Source organism: Tasmannia lanceolata, unplaced genomic scaffold (assembly GCF_043159265.1).
Source record: "Tasmannia lanceolata isolate RefF3 unplaced genomic scaffold, GAP_Taslan_0.1 ptg000024l, whole genome shotgun sequence".
Classification (NCBI taxonomy): domain Eukaryota; kingdom Viridiplantae; phylum Streptophyta; class Magnoliopsida; order Canellales; family Winteraceae; genus Tasmannia; species Tasmannia lanceolata.
In genome coordinates, this window is record NW_027518701.1 from 6,631,769 (window position 1) to 6,648,836 (window position 17,068).

At 37.2% G+C, this 17,068-nt stretch overlaps 2 protein-coding genes across 2 annotated transcripts; both read left to right on the top strand.

The window, feature by feature from the left end:
* Positions 1-810: 810 nt before the first annotated feature.
* LOC143856962 (uncharacterized) lies at positions 811-1,491 on the top strand. Its single transcript, XM_077367243.1, has one exon. It carries the CDS (start codon positions 811-813, stop codon positions 1,489-1,491), a length of 681 nt encoding a protein of 226 aa, XP_077223358.1.
* Positions 1,492-14,517: 13,026 nt separating this feature from the next.
* LOC143856963 (putative F-box protein At3g25750) lies at positions 14,518-15,114 on the top strand. The gene has a single exon (XM_077367245.1). It carries the CDS (start codon positions 14,518-14,520, stop codon positions 15,112-15,114), a length of 597 nt encoding a protein of 198 aa, XP_077223360.1.
* Positions 15,115-17,068: the final 1,954 nt, after the last annotated feature.

Here is a 17,068-nt window from a genome sequence, read left to right on the forward strand (position 1 = left end):
CAATCAAAGAGATGTCTTGAAGAGATGTTTCTCTTGGTCAATAGACATCTAGTGCTCTATAAAAGAGCATAAATCTTTCTTTTCAAAGAATGAGAAAACAGTTATTGTTGTACTTTCTTCTCTCTCTAGCAATCTCTCTCTCTCACTTGTTTTTTTAGTTAATTTGTTCATAAAACAGTGCACTAAAAACTGTTTTCTACAGAAACAATTTTAGTGATTTTCTCTAAGGTTTGAAGTTCTTGAACGGTGTTTTGGGTTTGATTCCGCTTGTGCAAAGCGTCATCAAACAATTGCAGGATTGTCCTACAATGCTTCATTGTATCTTGGAGGCAATTGGCGAACCCCCTTTGCACACAACTGATAGGGGCGAATATTGTCTTAAGGAAAGTGATTACGCGCCTTGAAGCATCTTATTTTTCTTTTCTCATAACCACCACAGAGTAAATTCCTCCAACAATAAATAGTGCTTATTAGGAAGAAGGACATAATCAAGAGACCACACTCAAACGAGCGGGGGATACATGTTGGAGCTCACACTATAGAACACTGGTTAGGTTGGAATATATGTTTTCCTCTATTCTTGATGTGTTTGATCTTATTGTCAAGGATATGAAGTTAAGTTCAGATCAAAGACATGAAGCACATAATCTCTTGAAATCATTGCAAACTTTTGAATTCGCATTTTTCCTTCATTTGATGATAAGTTTATTGGGAATTACAAATGAATTGTCGCAAGCATTGCAAAGGAAGGATCAAGATATTGTGAATGCCATGACATTAGTGAGAATATCAAAATAATGGCTACAATTGATGCGAGATAATGGATGGAATTCTTTGTTAGATGACATTTCTTCATTTTGTGCCAAACATGACATAGAAGTCCCTAACATGGTTGATACTTATGTCGTTCCCGGAAGAGTGCGACGGCATGAAGAGAAAAGAACGGTCTTGCACCATTTTCAAGTTGAGTTATTTTTTCAAGTTATAGACTTACAACTTCAAGAGCTCAATAGTCGTTTCAATGAAGCAAATACAGAGTTGCTTCTATGTATGGCATGTTTGAATCTAAGTGATTCATTTTATGCATTTGATAAAGAGAAGTTGATTCGACTCTCTAAGTTTTATCTAAAAGAATTTTCAAAAGTTCAGTATTCTACAAAAGAATTAGACAACCAACTTGAAACATATATTCTTGATATGAGGTCCAATACTCACTTTGTGAATTTGAAAGGAATTGGAGATCTTGCTGAAAAAATAGTTGAGAAGGGAAAGCATGCCTTGTATCCACTTGTTTACAAGCTCATCACATTGGTACTAATTTTACCAGTCGCAATTGCAACCGTTGAGAGGGCCTTTTCTGCCATGAAGATCTTGAAGAATCGATTACGCAATAGAATGTCGGATCAATTTATGGCTGATTGCTTGATTCTATATGTTGAGAAGGATATTTTTGGTAACATCGATGATGAGACAATCATGTGTCGTTTCTAAAAAATGAGACCACATCGAGGAAGCCTATAAAAATTTCTTACGGGTCATGTTATTAGGTTTTGCGCTCTAAAATTGTAAGATGTCATTTTTGTTTACCTCAATGTATGTTGGTGATGGATTATATATGAGTGTTTTTTTTTAAAAAACTATAATATTGCTTTCATTTGTTTGGAGGGCAAAAATTACTATAATTTTTGCCCCCCTTGTGCAAAATTTCTGGCATACCCCAGGTCGCAACCCTCCATTCTATAGAGGTTGCATAATATGTAGTTTCTATTTAGATTGAAGGGCTAGGATCAGCCTATGGAAATGATATTTTGGGATGCAACCTTTGTGGCCCATCAAATGGACGGTTTGGTGTTGTGTTCATTTTAAAAAGTATGGGTAGGGTTCAAATGGTGGGCCTACCAACGGTTGCTGTGTTGGGAGAGAGTTGGGAAACATGTTATATACGTTACACTAAAACGTTTATAGCCTCAAGGAGGGAAAAAATGCTTTTTATTAGGTGAAAAGATGTCTGTCAGAGAGAATGGGCAGGAGGGGTAATTCGGTCGTCAATAAAATATGAATAGTGAAAAGCACTTCAATTTGGTCGTTTTCATCTCTCCACTGATTTTTGAATAATAGTCCAACAAAGAGCTTTTTTTTTGTCATTTTTCCAAAGAAAAAAAATGGGGGTAGTTGTGTCTAAATCTCGTGTCTTACCAAATGGCCAAAATATCTCTCTTTTGATGTAAATTAGCAAAGTGATACCCAGCAATCAGAGGAATGTCCGAACTGCAAAAGATGGTCTACTGGTGGCCATAAGACCGATGTAGAAAACTGAAGTATGTAATAAGAGGACTGCGAGACTGATGGGATCCCTTGCAAAAAATGTGTAAAAAGACGCCCCCATTAGTCGATATTCATTTATGACAGCATCTGTCATAAATGAGTATTGACCAATGGGCACTCCCTATATCTTTTTTTGCCAGGCACCTCACTAAGTCCAGTTACCAGTATACCTCACGTATTTGATAGGTTTTTCGATGGGGAAGTGATATATCCGCTTCTTTTTACTGCTTGGGACACCCAGCAGCAGTGTATCAATGACTAGAGAGGGCTGATGTAGTTCATGGGGAAGTGATATACCCGCTTCTTTTTATTGCTTGGGACACATAGAAACAGTGTATCAATGACTGGAGAGGGGCTGATGTAGTTCATGTCAGAAGAAGGATTCAATGAGGTTGGACTTAAATATTAACAGATACATATCAACATGGAACGATTTTTGAATTAAGTCAATTAAAAATAAGATTTGTTTTTGTTATTGAGTTCTTTTTTTCTTGTTTCTTTCAAGTATAGCTCAGGTATTAGATAGGTTTTTCGTTGGGGAAGTGATATATCGCCCCTTTTGATTACTTGGGACACCCAGCAGTAGTGTATCAAAGACTGCAGAGGGGCTGATGTAGTTCACGTTAGAAGGATTCAATGGGGATGATTGCCACATACACTGTTGTTGCAGGGTGCCAAGTAGTCAAAAGGGGCGGATATATCACCTTCTTTTTTGATAGCTGCCGTAATAGGGGTGTAATTTGGGTCGGGTCAACCTGAACCCGACGAGTTCAACCCGATTTTCGCTTGGGTTGGGTTGGCATTTCCACGGTTGGGTTGGGAAAAGCCAACCCGGTTTAATTTCAGGTCGGGTTAGGGTTTAAGCCTTGGCAACGTGACCCGACCCGAACCCAACCTCCATCCTCTAATTTTATCTTGATTTTCTCTAGGTTATGTTTCTTTCTTGTAATTTGTTGTTTGGCCCTAGGAGAACCCCAACCCAACCAGACTCAACCCATCCGATTTCAGGTTAGATTGATTGGGGTTAGGGTTGAGAGATTTAGAAGCAGGTTGGGTGGGTTAGCGTTGACCATCCTCAACCCGAGGCTCAGGTTGGGTCAGGTTAGGGTTTAAAGTAATGCTATCTTGGGTTGGGCTAGGGTTGGCCTCAACCCCACCCAAGTTGCCCCCATTTGCCGTAATACCATTTGCAGACCAAATTTTCCTCTGACCCAACAATGTCTGAGAAGAATGACCGTGTCGCCTAGTGATAGATATAATTAAGATGGCATTTATTTGAAAATTTAAACATGAAAGAGAGGAGTTTTGGATCAACTAGGTGATCCTCTGATGGCCCATCAGATTCCTGTGATCACCAAGCACACATAACACATTTGCACAATGTTGCGATCATTTTCATTCCTCGAGATGAGATACTTCTTGTCGATCTCTTTCTATACTAAAAATTAATTTATTTTTGTTAACACAATTCAACACAATTAGAATGACAGGTGAACTAAATTTGAACAGAGTCCAAAACTTTTCTAACTCGATTATTGTTAGGGTCAATCATAACATTCAACTTTTCAATACGAGAGGACATGTGAAATCATGACCATTGATATTATAGAACATTATTCAGTGGAGCCTAATTGCCCATCTTTTTATCATAGTCCTTTAAAAAATGCTAGGGAAACCGAGGATAAGACCTAAAAGGGGACCTAACAAATTGATTCAAGCCCCACATCACAAGTGACGTGAGCCACCCCTTAAATTTATGAAAATATCTAAAAGTAAAGTTTTTTGAACACATGGCATATTCTCATTGCAGGTCCCCTGCTGGGTCGTACTCTCGGTCTCCATATCATTTTCCTTAAAAACTATATCCTAATGGCTACGTCAAGAGTCTAAAATTTATCCAAAGAAACTCTACAGGCCTGTCCTGTCCTCTTTCAGTCTTTCCCCAACAACTCAAAAAAGAAACTATATTTAATGAACAATAAAGTTTAAGCAATATCACCCATTGCTTCTTCTCTCGTTATATCATAAAGTTTTAGGCAACTTAACGCCTAGTTGGGCTCTTTTGCTCTTAAATAGTTAAGTTTAATGCAATTTCACCTATAGTTGCGCTCTTTTGCTCCTCATGAAGCCTAAAATTTTAGGATATTTCACTCTTAGTTGGGATCTTTTAGGATATTTCACAGTAGCTGGGATCCGGTTCTCCTCTTGAATTATATGACGTTTTAGGCAATTTCACATCTAGTCGTGCTCTTTTGCTCCTGAATCGTACAAGTTTTAGGCATTTATTTCGTCTCATTTGCTCCTCTTAAATCGTTAAGTTAATCAATGTCACAAATAGTGGGATCTTTTGCTCCGTTTACATATTAAAGTCTTCGGCAATTTCACAAATAGTGGGCTCTCCTACTCCAAAATTTGTATTTTCCTCTTTTTCTCTTAAATAGCCTTCAATGTGTTGAGAGAGTCATCGTGGTTTTCCACGGTGTTGGAGGGCCGGGCTGATGTGGTACGGCTTTACAAGATTCATCCATCTCAATTACCCTAACAATCCTCTTCCCTATGTTCCTAAAATTCTCCAAACACCACCAGAAATGAACCACCACTCCACCCTTGTCAAGTTCTCAAATTTCTATGACCAAGAAAACAATTTGACAAACGGCGAATTTCTAGCGGCGAACCAGGCCACCTTCGATTTCAATAGAACAGAATCAGACTGAAGAACTATCATAACTTCCCTTTCATCTACTTTATAAACCTTAATATTCCCTTCTGCAACTTTCCTCTTGAACAACCATGCTTCCAATGCCGGAACATTACCAGACCACCGGAACATTACCAGACCATCCATCCCCGATTTTGCCCCACAAGCTACGCTCGGTTCCTTTCAAAGATACCAAGGGAAGAACTTCTCCTTTGTCCGAGTCACCAAAGACAATATTTTGAGGGGTTTTACTGCTAACAGACTCAGATTCCTGAATCCCTTCCTCAACCCCATTTCTTAATGCATTTACTCCATCAGGCTTTGATTTTATCGGATTCCTCACGACATTATGGTCAAAAGACGACCAAATCTTCCCACATCCCCAGCATTCAACCCTTTTCTTAAAGTTGTGGAACCCACACTTGCAGCACTTCCAATCTCCCAGCAGCTGTTCCTCTCTCTTTTTCCCCATTCTATCCACACTTTCCTCCCTTCCTAATGCTCTTGTGTGAATAAGAACATTAAAAGAGAATTCTCTCTCTCTCTCTCCCGTGTGGGTTTATGTTTGTAGGTGTTGCTTCTTGCTTTGATTTCATGTTCTACAAGCGGTATCAAAGCTTTGTGCTTTGATCTTGATTTCAACAAATTTAACACACAAAAAAGAGTACAAGATTCGCAAACAAAAGGAGAAAAGCTCATACGCAGACAAGATAGTAAATAGTCTGAACGTCCAATAGAAATCATGGAGCTCGTCTTAAAGCGGCTAACACTATCCGATTATATCCGGTTTGGTGCCATATGTGTCTCATGGCGATCAACCTCTGCTCTCAGCAGTTATCCTCTAGAGTCTCAACTACCATGGATAAAGGTTTAAAGAGTGAGATTCAGAGTTTCTACAGTCCCTCTGACGATAGAGTACTTCACAAGCTAAATCTTCCAAAGGTTCATGGATGAAAATGGCGTGGTTCTTACAAGGGCTGGTTGATCATGAGCGAAGTTAATGGAAGGAAGTATCTATTAAACATGTTTACAAGGGCACAAATTCAACTTCCATTCAATCCACTCCGGCCAAGATACATTAAAAAGGCTATTATGTCATCATCGCCTGCCTCTTCTGCTCACACAACCATATATTTATGCAAATTGTGTAGTTGTGGTGATTACATATGCTGATACAATAGTCTTCTGTAGATTGGGAGCTAAGAAATGGACTGCCTTTAAAGAGGAGCACGATGTCACGAGGGAATCGCAATATTACAGTGATATTTTGTGATGGATTATTGTACACTATTAATACTAGGGAAGAAATTATAGTTTTTTCATTGAGTCCCAAGCCAAAAGTGTGCAATGTCATTTTGCAAGGAGAAAATATTTACAGTGGGCAAGCTAATTTGGTTGAATCTAGTGGGGAATTGTTCGTGCTCACAAGAAGTTGGTATGTGACATTTCAATGTGTTCGATACGTACTATTCAAACTAGATGCAACTGTTCTCCAATGGTTTGAGATAAAAAGCTGGTTTCATGAAAATCCGAGATCATTGTTATATGCTACCAAATTTCTAGGGGGCTGGAGAAATTGTATCTATTTTATCAGGAGCAATAAAGAGGTGAGGGAAATCATGTTTTGTCATTTTGGGGATGGCAGTGTCGAGCAACATGTTCCAATGAATAAGCCATCACTCCGTATTACAGAAACTTGGGTTACACCTTCTTAATGATAGAGAGATTTTTTCTTGTTTTTTTTGTTCCCTATATTTTTTTTCAAGGCTTTGTTTTAGTTTATTTTTAATTTATGCTTCGACGATCGCAGTATCAAGCAGCCCTGATTACATTTCATGGTGTTTTTCTGTTTCTTTATTTTAATGAATTTATGATTCAACTATTTTGCTTTGTTTCTTTTTCTATATGTATTTTTGCCTGTGAACTTTTTCAACTTCTCTTCTTGTGCTTTTGGTACTCTAGCTGCTTGTGCATTTGTTTGTTCATCTAAGCTGATATTATCATTTAGATCTATCTCCCTCACTTACATCTGAAAATCACAGGAAATTAACAATTTGGTGAAAATAAATTTTGAAGTAGAGAGGAAAGCACACACAGACATATGTATGCTACATTCTTCGATGTTTCAGGCGTTGAGATTTAGCCCTTGTTTACATGCTAAACCTGTCAGAGGTTCATTACTAAACAAACATATTAGAGTATGTCTTCTCTTAAACCCATTTTCAATAATTCAAGGCCAACTCTCATCCCTCACTATAATACCACATCTGGGAGAATCAAATCTAAAAGAATTAACCCTCTTCTCTTATGTTTTGCCAATCACTCTTGTTTATTGTTTTTCTTGTATGGCCTCGAAAGTTATTTTTGTTTGAATAAATAATTATTTATTTTTTACTTATAATATCATGATTCCTTATGGGCATGTTATTTTAATGCCATAAATGATATTGACATAAGGTTCCTTAGGTAGCTTTGTAGAGACAACATGCTTTTGATTGAAGAATCATCAGCAAGACGAAGCCACAGTTTTTTTGTAGACAACATGCCTAGGATAATGATTGAAAATCTCATCTAATTTATGGTTATTAAATCTATTGCTCTTATTTGATAGTTTGACTTAAATGACAAAAGTTCTTCTCCATGTAAAGTCCCAAAGAATAAACAAAGGTGACCGCTAACAACTTACAAGTCGATGAAGCCAAGAAAGTAAGACAGACATTTGGACTAAAACAATCCGATTTTGGAAGAACAATTGCTTACATGAATACATGATTAAAAATCCAAAAGTAGCAGAAAACAATATCACAGGTGCTGAATTGTGTCATCTTCTCCTGTAATCTACTTAATGATAAATAACAGTACTGATGCAGTTACTATATGCTGTCATAGAATATTGGAAACAATAGTTAAATTGTTTTTTTCCTATATAGCTCCACATCAAGTTTGACCATAAGGATCGGCAATTAGACAATGCGAAATAAAATGGTGTGCTGGGCATCTGCTCCAAATAACAGATTCACCATTTACATAATTAAATTAATGAAAGTACGTAGTAAATCAACTAGCAAATAAAAAGACAAAAGGTAATGAATTAAACCCCATATTTGCAAAAGATAAATCGAACAATCTCCAAAGGTATAGAATATAAATATATACCATCATGTGTCAGATTATCAAATATTGACATGATATCAGTCTTCAAAACTAGAAAAGTAAATTTTAAAAAAATAAAAATCAGCCGAATAATTCAAAAAATAAAAAGGTTAACATGAAAAAAAAAATTTAAGTATGAAATCATGCAGTGACTGAGTTCAAAATTTTCATACCTACAAAAAGATTTTGACATAGGAATAACTGCCAATCCTCTTCTTGGCCATTTTCAGGTGGTGAAGAACTTTAAAAATTGGAAACACACTCGTAGTAAACATAAATAAAATTATGCGATCACTATTGTCTTCTATTTCCCTCATATTTTTTTATGGTAAACGATATTTTATTGCAAATTTCAGTAGAATTACAGATATCAATCGTAATTGCAGTAGAGATTACTACAAAAAATACCTTAGGGGACGACCCCAATACAGTCTCTACATTTGAAATCCCCTTACGTTGCCCAATTTACATAATCAATCCAGCACAGGTTACTATAACGCTCCAAACCACCACCATGTCTTGGAACATAATAGCGCCACACACCTGTATAGTAAACTCTACAAGCATGCAATGCTACAGTATACAGAACCATTGCTCAAAACTATAATAAATCAAATCCATAATCCTTTCATCAACCATTTAACTAATTAATTCAGAATAGTCAATCTCTCACTCTTAAACCCAAACGCTGAATAAATGAATAAGAACCATGTCTGACTACTACTCACTCAACAAACTAAAAGCAAAGTAAAATCTTTCTCCACGTGTTAGTCTTCCCTCACCGCTCCAACTTCAAGTTGGAATCAAGCCTCAGGATCTGAAATTTGTAAACCACGGGTGAGCCAAATCTCATGTGAAGTAAATAAGAAACTACACTAACAGATATAATATCAATGACAGAGATAATAATAAGCAGTCATAATCAGATTTCAAGTGGTATTTCAATACAGATATCAATGTCAGAATTCAATACATCTTAGGTTCAGAAAGAGCTTAGTAAATTATTTTTCAGAACTTCAATTGTCGACAGTTGTCAGTGAATTATCCATTCCTCACTGACTTCGGTCCAGAATTGGCCAATAGTTCAGATTGTTCAGTGTGCCAATGAATTATGCATTCCCCATTGGCATAGGTTCATAAATAAACTTAAGCTTCCCAATAATTGTCAATATTCAATGGTTCGATATTCAATAGCAGGTTTCAATAAATGAGAATAGTGAGTTTGACACAATAATAGGTCGAAAGAGTCAATAGGTGGGTTGTACCCTCAAATATTCAGGATCAACAATATACTGGGCTCAGAATTAAATTTGAGATATGAATATCAATACTCTAATATAGGTGGAAATCAGAAGAATCGGTAAGCATCCAAGAGGGTTTGCAAAAAACCCATTAGAGTAATCCCCATTACTCACCTCGATCACGGTTCTAGAGTTGAGTCAGTCTCAAAGTAGTTCTTCAGTTCCCTACGGTTAACAGTAAGGAAGTTTCACAATCAATCACTATTGTATCTTTCTAAATGTTCTTAGTCAATTCAATCATTATTGGGTCTAAGAAACAAGTTAGAATAATTGACCCAAAATTCAAAATTAAATAAGTAAATTTTCAGATTCCGCTGGGTTCGGATGCCCGAACAGGGTCTTCTGACGTCCGAACACATCCTTCGGAAGACCCTTCAGACGGCTCTGAGAATTTTTGAAGAAATTCGGGCTCTCAGGTTTTTCAAACTCTTCACCTTCGAGCCCCCGGATCAGACGTCTGAACACCGCTTCGAACGTCCAAACTTTGCGGGCTGGGTTTTCTTCACGAGGTTGTGAATCGCAAATGTTCTACCCGACTTCACACAGACTTCAAAGGGTCATAACTTGTTCCTTTAAACTTCGTTTCGCGCGAGGTTAGATCCGATGGACTCCGTTTGACGAGGAGATTCCATCAAACTTAATCTCACGTATCAATACCCAATAAACGCGTATCACATCAAAGCCCTAAGGTCTAGGTCAAAAGTGGTAGAATCTCACTTTCTAAGGCCAAAATTGATTGATCTTGAATTTATTGGAGATCAAGGAAGTATATGATCTGTAAGAATTCCAAGAACAACCATACGATTCGTTTGTAACATTATTCAACATAGAAATCTTCTTCTTCTAATTACAATATTCATCTTTTTAAGGTTCTTAACACTCAAAATTGTAATAGAGTGTAGATCTTACCTTGATATGTGTTTTCCAGTCTTTGTTCTTGGTTCTCCTCTTGTTCTCCACAAAAACCTCTTTCTAGGGTTGCAGAAACGATTAGGGTTTGCTTTAGTCTCCCAGATTTCCACTAAGTTTTTATTTATAGGCCTCTTAAGAGAGCCCTAATCAAAGCCAACTTCTAGACAAAAACAACCATCTCTAATGAGAGGGGGACGAATTTTGTTTAGGGCTATCTGGGGTATTTCATTCTTCCCCCCCTTATAAAAATTTCATCCTCGAAATTTGGTCTATGACGTACATGTGTCTTCGAAGAGAAAAGGATATTGCCCTCATTTTGTCCTCCAGTTCCCAGGTGGCTGCACGTTCACAATGGTTTTGCCATTGGACTTTGACATAAGGAATGGTATGCCGCTTGAGAAGCTGGTCTTTACGGTCAACAATATGAACAAGTCATTCATCAAAAGACAGATCTTCTCACAATTGAATGGTTGGTAACATAACAATATGGTTAGGGTCTGGCACGTATTTCCTTAGCATGGATACATGAAACACATTGTTAATGTTTGGCAAAGAATGGGGCAGCACAAGTGTGTAAGCCAATGACCCCACTTTATCCAGAATTTCAAAAGGTCCAATATACTTAAGGTTGACCTTCCCTCGGATTCGAAACTGCATCGCCCCTCTAGTGGGTGACAGTTTCAGAAAGACTTTGTCACCAAGCTGAAAGTACAATTCCCTTCTTCTAACATCATCGAAACTCTTTTCCCGGTTATTCGGATTTTATCCACCGCTCGCTGCACTAGTTCGGGTGCCAAAACATCCCTTTCACCCACATCATCCCAGCATATGGGTGACCTGCACTTTCTACCATACAGAACTTCATTTGGCTCCATTTGGATACTGCTTGGTAACTGTTATTGTACGAAAATTCACGGCCACTTTGTTTAAAGATCCAACTTGTTTATTTGTTGAGCCTCAACATAAATAGTTTGTGGCCCCCAAATATTATATCCATAAGATGATTCAGATCCTCTGATCTAATATGTTGACACAATATATAAATCTCTACGGATCGAAGGGAGGATCATCCTAGGGAGATGATTTTTGTGCCAAGGTTTATTTATGTCAATACGCTTTTTACAGTGTACATCTTCAAAGCAGGGACGGAAACAGGAATTTGCTCTAGGGGGCAGAGAATGGTTGTTAAATAAAAAATCTAGGTCCATCAAAACCCATGCATAGGCTGGGGCCCACCATTTTACACATTATGCTATGATGGGGTGGTTCCAACCATTTTGCATCACATGCATATCATGTTGGGGTCCACCATTTTGACATGGCGTAGCGTGTTGTGGGGCTACCATGTTACACTTCATGTTTTAATAGTTTGGGCCCACCATTTCCCCCTAACCCATGCATAAAGTGGAGCCCACAATTTAGACCTCATATTTTGATATAAAGAGGCCCATTATTTACGCCTCAATTTTTTATGGGTGGGGGCCACTATTTTACCACATCTATAGCATGCTAAGAAAGCTAGTGATATAATAAATTTTAAGCTACAAAGAGAGGATCGCTTTATGATTTGAAAATCCCAATAATTCTTTGGATTTTGTGTTGTGCGTGCATGAAGTCTAGTATTTTTCAGAAAGTACTATGGGCCCACTTCTTAGGATGACCCTAATCGTTCATTTGTCAGGCCACGACGTTAATAGGCTGCACCCGCAATTCATCTCCACTAGTGGACAACCGTGCGATGTACGCGGCAAAAAATAAATAATGCGCCAAAATTTTGCCAATATACAAAGGATATTAAGAGATAGAAAGAATTTTGCTAAAATCATGGGACATAGTGGAGATTTTCTCTCCAATAAATAGAAACAATTTTGCTAATATACTTGGGATATTGAGAGTAATAGAACCAATTTTGCTAAAAAAGTGGGATATGGTGAGATTTTTTCTACAATCCAAATATATCACCTTATAGGGAGAATTTTGCTAAAATCATGGGACATAGTGGAGATTTTTTCTCCAATAAATAGAAACAATTTTGCTAATATACGTGGGATATTGAGTAATAGAAACAATTTTGCTAAAATTGTGGGATATGGTGAGATTTTTTCTACAATCCAAGTATATCACCTTATATAGAGAGTTTTACGTTTTTTTGGAGAGGGGTGCCACATGGTGCACCCACATTGTCCCGGATTCCTTTTTACATATATATTATATGATATTATATGATAGGATATGATGATCCTAACTCGTCGCTGATCTATAGAAGCTTAGATAAGGGCAGTCCCTTATAGATCAAAGGGCTAGGATCATCTTACCCTTGTAGATCGGAGGGCCAAGATCATCCTATGGACATGAATTACGGGCCATTCATCTTATAAGCTCCTTCAGTGCCCATGTAGAAATGCAAACTTTATACATATATGGTATACCCACTCATAGAGAGACCATGTAGAAATGGAAACCTGAGGTAGAAACCTGTGGAAAAACTCTACTATATAGAGGCTTTACGAAAAAAACTCTGATTTTAGGGAGAATAGAAAAAAAGGTAACAAAGCCTATCCACTTAAAAAATTCTGATTTTCTAGAGGGGCAAATATCGAAATCTTATGAAAACATCTGTAAATTTATCAACTTGCGAAAAAAATCGGATTTTCAGAGGGAGCAATTGCCCCCTCCCCCTTGGCTCCGTCTCTCCTTCAAAGATATAAGAAACCATTCATTATTGGGCCCCACAACAAGTTCGGAGAGAGAGAGGTTTTATGCGCCGAGGGCCTATTGACATTGAGTTGGAACAAATGAACGGTTTAGATCGTTGAACAAATTGGGCCCATTTGATTTTTATTTAAAAACTACACTTTTTATTGGGCCCATCTTCAATGATTTAAACAACTTAGGCCCACACAAGGTTATGTAAAGAGAGAGAGAGAGAGAGAGAGAGAGAGAGAGAGAGAATTGAATTGTGTCGTACGGGTTGTGGAGAGTACTAATGGTGTCATACCATTAGTACTATTCAACAATTTAGGATAATTTCTATTCTTATTCACGGATAGTTGAGCATTTTGCTCGGCCAGAAAAGCATATTTAGTGAACAATTAGTAATTTAGGATAATTTCTATTCTTATTCACCGATAGTTGAGCATTTTGCTCGGCTCAGAAAAGCATATTTAGTGAACAATTAGTAGTTTAGGATAATTTCTTTTCATATTCACTCGATAGTTGAGTTTTAGTCAAATTCACCCATAGTTGGGCTCTTTCACCCATAGATGAACCCCTGATCTAAAAACGTGATTATAAAGAAATACTCAGCCGTTGTGGGGTCTCTTTCCTTGCGTACAAAGACTCTCTTTGGAGGATTTTTATGTGGAGAGAGCTGAAGTGGAAAAAGGAAGCACAAGTATGGATTTAAGGAGATTCAGGTATCCCTTTGGCACTCTTCTTTTCTTTTCTTTTTTTTCTGCAGTTTGAGAACGCAGAAATAATATGAAGCAAAGAACCCAGAAAAGTATGCCAGATACTACTCCAGAAAGATTAGGAGTTGATCTTGTAAGTATAATTGTATTTTCTTATGTTTTTCTTTTACAGTTTGGGGTTTTCTGTTTTGGGTTTTTCTTTCTATGAACTAATATTCGTGTTTATATATTCTAGGGAAGATTCATGACTCAACAACGAGTTAAAGATAAGCTAGTGAAAGGAGGAGAAAAGCCCACGAATATAGAATATAGTAACTGGTCTGAATCTCCTAAAGATATTATGGAACTCATCTTAAAACAGCTAGTCCTATCTGATTATACCCGGTTTCACGCTGTTTGTGTTCCATGGAGATTAGCTGTTGTAGAGAATCCTCCGATGCCTCAATTACCTTGGATAATGTTAGCCAACGGTTCCACAAGTGATATTCGAAGATTTTACAGTCCCTCAGAGGATAGAGTTTACAAGCTAAATCTGCCAGAGGTGCATTGTTCACAGCAATGTTGTGGTTCTTACAAGGGATGGATGATCATGAGTGAAGTTAATGGAATGAACTATCTCTTGAACATGTTTTCAAGAGCACAAATTTAACTTCCATCCCACCCTCACCACCAGACAAAAATAGACAAAAACATTGGAAGCTACATTAGGAAGGCTATTATGTCATCAGCCCCTACTTATAATCACACAACCATATCGGCAAATTGTGTAGTTGTCGCCGTTACAAATTCTAGCGAATTGATCTTCTGTACATTGGGAGATAAGAAATGGACGGCCTTTGAAGAGAAGCACAACATCAGAGAATCAGGTGATATTGCATTTTGTAATGGATTATTGTATGCCATTAATGCTAGGAATGAACTTATAGTTTTTTCATTACCTCCCCCCTTTAATATCTGCAACGTCATCGTGACAAGAGAAGATATTTACAGTTGGCGATATAATTTGCTTGAATCTTGTGGCGAATTGTTCATGTTCAGAAGACCTTGGAATTTAAGGTTTCGATACAGGCTGTTCAAACTAGATGCAAGGGTTACTCAATGGGTTGAGATAAACTGCTTCTTTGAAGTCAATCGGTTTTTATCATCTGCTATCACCAAATTTCTAGGGTGTTGGAGGAGTTGCATGTATTTTATTCACAGGAAGAATGATGTGAGTGAAATCTTGTTTTGTCAGTTAGGGGATGATATTATCGAGCGTCGTCTTCCAATGAATAGGTCATCACTCCGTATTACAAACACTTGGGTTACAGTATGATCTAGTATATGAATTCTTGGGTACTGGAGGAATTGAATCTATTTCTTTCATGGGGTCCCTGCAAATTGGAGCGGAATCCTGATTTTAAGCATGGAGGATCGCAGTATCTAGCAACATCTTTGAATGAATAAGTTCCCATTGCATTTAGTGGTAGACACTATTTTTTTTTTAGTTTTCTATATTTGTTTCAAGCCTTTGTCTTAGTTTTTTCTTCAGTATGATCTAGGATCTGAACTACGTTGCTTTGTTCTTGTGTTTTCGTTCTTTTTCTATGGATATTTATGCCTATAGACTTCATGTCGACTTTTATTCTTTTGCTTTTGGTGCTCTAGTTGTTTGTGCATTTGGTTATTCTTCTAAATTGGTATTATCCTTGAGATCTATCTCCCTCGCATGTGTACGATGATGATCCGAGCCATGACCTGAAAAATTCATCAATTTAGGAGTTAGGTAAAAATAAATTTTGAAGTCACGAGGAAATTACATAGAAAGACAATTCCGTGCTTTCATTCTTTCTTATGGATATTTATGCCTACAGACTTTGTGTCCAGTTTTATTCTTGTGCTTTTGGTGCTCTAGTTACTTGTGCATTTGCTTATTCTTCTAAATTGGTATTATCCTTGAGATCTATCTCCCTCCAATGTGTATGCTGATCCGAGCCATGACCTGAAAATACATCAATTTAGGAGTTAGATAAAAATTAATTTTGAAGTCAGTAAGAAAGCACATAGAAAGACAATTCCTTACTATCTTCTTAGATGATTCAAGTGTTGAGATTTTGGCATTATTTAGAAGCTAAACTCAGCAGAGGCTCGTTGCTTAACATACCCATTAGAGTATGTTGTCTCTTAAACCCATTTTCAATAACTCAAGTGTCGCTCTCATCGCCCTCACCATAATTCTACCCCACCGAGAATCAATTCTAAAAGAACTAAGCCTCTTTCGTTGTGGAGTGGAGCTCAATCTAGTTTGTTGTTTGATTTTTATGCTCTCAAAAGTTATTTTATTTGGATATTTTTATAATAATAGATGATAATTTAATTTTGGCTTATAATATCATGGTTGTTTATGGGCTTTTTTTTTCGAAAACGATATCAGCACGGCTATTGTTAAAGTATAAAAGATTTAATAACACCTTTCTCCGACAGCTTAAGCTTTTGGAGTAACTGGTTGTTTGACAACCATGTTTTAATAGTTGAATGATCCAAGTTGGTCTTTTTTTTAATAGGCTCATGAGTGCTTTTTGGGAAATGTAATAACCTTATGACAGCTCTTTAAATACTATGGTTTGTGAAAATATCAATATATGGTTGTGCTGATATCATTTCCCATATTTTAATGTCATAAATGATGTCTATGTAGGGTTCCTTAGGTAGCTTTTTAGAGATCTGCTATCTCAAAGAGAAAAGATTAGATTTTGGACCCCATGCCCCATGCACATATTAGAACATTTAACTAAATAAACTCGGACTTCAAAGTGAATCCAACAATATTGGAAACAAGCACATATGCCACACCTGAAGCACAGATGATGAAATTAAATTACCTGAATCCAAGCTCTAGATGCATTAAAACAAGCATTGAAATTAAGCACAGAATTTCAAAACGGCCATGCACAAGTTCAACACAACATACAAAGTTACCTGTAAGTGGGTGACATAAGATGCTGGTTCCCAAACAAGAATGGAGTTTATGTGCATAAGTCCAAAGAATCACCTATTAGGTAAAGCAGAAAAAAAATAAAAATTTCATATCCAAATAAATAGTCTGTACATATGGCACATGTACCAGATCTGGACTGTCATTCGGCACTTTCTCCGTTCGACCTTTTTTAAAGGTTGGCCATAATGAAAGGGGAAGAATCTTAATGTTTAAGGATTTGAAAATTTGACGCCACATCACAGGTAATGGCTTTCGCTTTGGTGGTGGCAAAGAAAAGGGTTGATAGATGTGA